The 2,658-nt window shown below is 46.0% G+C and overlaps 1 protein-coding gene across 1 annotated transcript; it reads left to right on the top strand.

Moving 5' to 3' along the window:
• Positions 1–1,656: 1,656 nt before the first annotated feature.
• LOC148005007 (endogenous retrovirus group K member 10 Gag polyprotein-like) lies at positions 1,657–2,394 on the top strand. The gene has a single exon (XM_087555181.1). It carries the CDS (start codon positions 1,657–1,659, stop codon positions 2,392–2,394), a length of 738 nt encoding a protein of 245 aa, XP_087411307.1.
• The last annotated feature ends 264 nt before the right edge of the window (positions 2,395–2,658 follow it).

The following is a 2,658-nucleotide window of genomic DNA, read 5'->3' as shown; positions in this document are numbered from 1 at the left end:
TAGAAACAGGTGGTGACCACCAGGTACTTACAGGGGACCATATGTGCATCGACCAACGGATGCTCTATTACCATATACTGGAAATATGATTTGAATTTTGATAGGTGGGTTACTAAGGATGGATATAGGGTCAGGTATTTGTCACTGCCTTGGTCAGAAAGATTGACAAGAGCCCGTCCACCTTGGTGTGTGCTCTCAGAAGAAGAGAAATGGGAGGTAAGGTCACAGATCATCAGATACTTTAGACAGGGATCAAACATACAATATTATTGCCCCAAGCCTTAGATGTACATCTACAGGACTAACAAAGATGGGATCAAAGGGTTAACTAGAGCAATAGAACTAGGTACACAGACATGATGGCGTAAGATATGCCAGACATGCTGTCCCCTGAAACTTCCTCCTTGATGTGACAAACAGAGAACTAGACTAGGCTGGCTGACTGCGGCTCGTCTAAAAAAATAAGCAAGCTATACCTTTTTACAGAAAAATCAAATGTTCTTGGCCATGGTCCAAGATTGTTATACAATGAAAATTGTGTATAAATGTCTGATGCTCTCTCAGTAAAGTTACAACAGCTGACCACACTCTCTCTGTGTCTGTGTCTCTGTTCGCCATCCTGTCTCCGCTCCACGCGTGTCCTCAACAGGTGCCCCCCCGCGGATCCTTGGAACCTCCAAGATTGCCGACCGCGGCTGCTGGCGCCCGAACAGGGACCCCCGGACACGTGCATGCTGTTGTCTTCTTGTGCTTTTCCTCTTTTTCTTATATCCTCTTGCTTTAGAACTGCAATCACTACAGGAGCGGAACGGACTCACCGAAGGGAACTGCAGTCCCGCCTATGGAGAAGAGGTAGGTGAGGCTGAGTCACTCATTATGGGAGGAACGGGCTCAAAGGGACAAAAAATTTTGTCTCAGTATTACAGAGTCTCTTAGCAGAAAGAGGCCTCAAAGTCAAGGAAAGTACTGTTGTGGAATTTTATCAATTCCTCATGAAGGTTTCCCCCTGGTTCCCAGAAAAGGGAGATTTTAATCTAGAAGATTAGAAGAAAGTAGGTAGAGAAATGAGAAGATACACCGTTAAGCATGGAGAAGAAACCATTCCTAAACAGGAATATCCCATATGGTTACAGATGAGGGAAATCTTGGCAGAACAGTCGGATTTGATCTTGTTATCAGCTGAGGCACAATCAGAGAAGGATGTTGAGGAACCAGTGTATGATTTGCCTTATGATGATGTTACTGAAGTTAAGGTTAAGGAAGTCAGGGAAAAGACTTATGGAACTAATAAACCCCTTGTTAAGAAAGACCCCCTCAAAGATGAACCTCTTGGGATTGGATGATGACGATGACCTCTCCCCAGGGGATTGGGATGATCTAGAAGAGGAGGCAGCTAGATATCACCATGATGATGATCTGGTCTTTACAGTGAAAAAGGGATCCAAGGGATCTAAAGCACGCCCAATACCAGCCGCTCACAGAAAACTACTACCTCCAGTGGGTTTCGCAGGGGCCATGGCTCAAGCTAGGGAGCAAGGTGACACTTCCTTCGTTTTCCCAGTGGTCTATACAGGAGACAGTGATGATGAAGATTCCCCCACATGAGAACCATTACCCCTAAAAACATTAAAGGAATTACAAGCTGCAATACGAACCATGGGGCCTTCGGCGCCCTACACTATACAGATAGTGGACATGGTGGCCAGCCAATGGTTAACTCCGCATGACTGGCACCAGACTGCCAAAGCAACTCTCTCCCCGGGGGATTATATCCTCTGGAGGACAGAATATGAAGACAAGAGCAAAGAAACTGTACAAAAATCCTCAGGAAAAAGGGGGCCCGAGGTAACTTTAGAGATGATGCTGGGGACAGGAGCATTTGTTGCCCCTGCTTCTCAGGTAAAAATACCCAAGTTTATCCTAAAAGAGGTTACTACCAACGCTGTTTTGGCCTGGAGAGCAATCCCGCCTCCCGGGTCAAAAAAGACTGTCTTGGCAGGAATAAAACAAGGAAATGAGGAATCTTATGAGACCTTTGTCTCTAGACTGGAGGAAGCTATCCACAGAATGATGCCCCCAGGAGAAGGGGCTAAAATGCTCTTAAAGCAATTGGCATGGGAAAATGCTAATTCACTATGCCAGGATCTTATAAGATCAGTGAGAAAAACGGGAAGTATACAGGACTATGTCAAGGCCTGCATAGATGCCTCTCCTACAGTGGTACAGGGGATGGCCTATGCTGCTGCCATGAGAGGACAGAAGTACGAAGCCTTTGTTAAACAAACATATGGAGGAAACAATGCTAGGGACAACTCTGGCCCCACTTGTTACTCATGTGGAGAAGTGGGACATTTAAAAAAAGATTACGGGGTTGGGGATTTAGCTCAGTGGTAGAGCGCTTGCCTAGGAAGCGCAAGGCCCTGGGTTCGGTCCCCAGCTCCCAAAAAAAAAAAGATTGCAAAAGAGGTCAAGGGGAGGGCAAACGCCCCCCTCCTGGCCTTTCCCCGCGCTACAAGAAGGGCAGGCATTGGAAAAGTGAGTGTAGATCAAAGTATGACAAGGATAGAAATTTGATTACAGATAAAAAGGAAGAAGAAACAAAAAACTAGATGAGGGGCAGCCTCTCAGCCCCATACAAAGAGAGAAAAATAAAGGTCA

The sequence above is a fragment of the Rattus norvegicus genome, chromosome 6 (assembly GCF_021556685.1).
Source record: "Rattus norvegicus strain SHRSP/BbbUtx chromosome 6, alternate assembly SHRSP_T2T, whole genome shotgun sequence".
Taxonomy (NCBI): Eukaryota; Metazoa; Chordata; class Mammalia; order Rodentia; family Muridae; genus Rattus; species Rattus norvegicus.
This window is presented reverse-complemented; position numbering and strand designations above follow the sequence as displayed.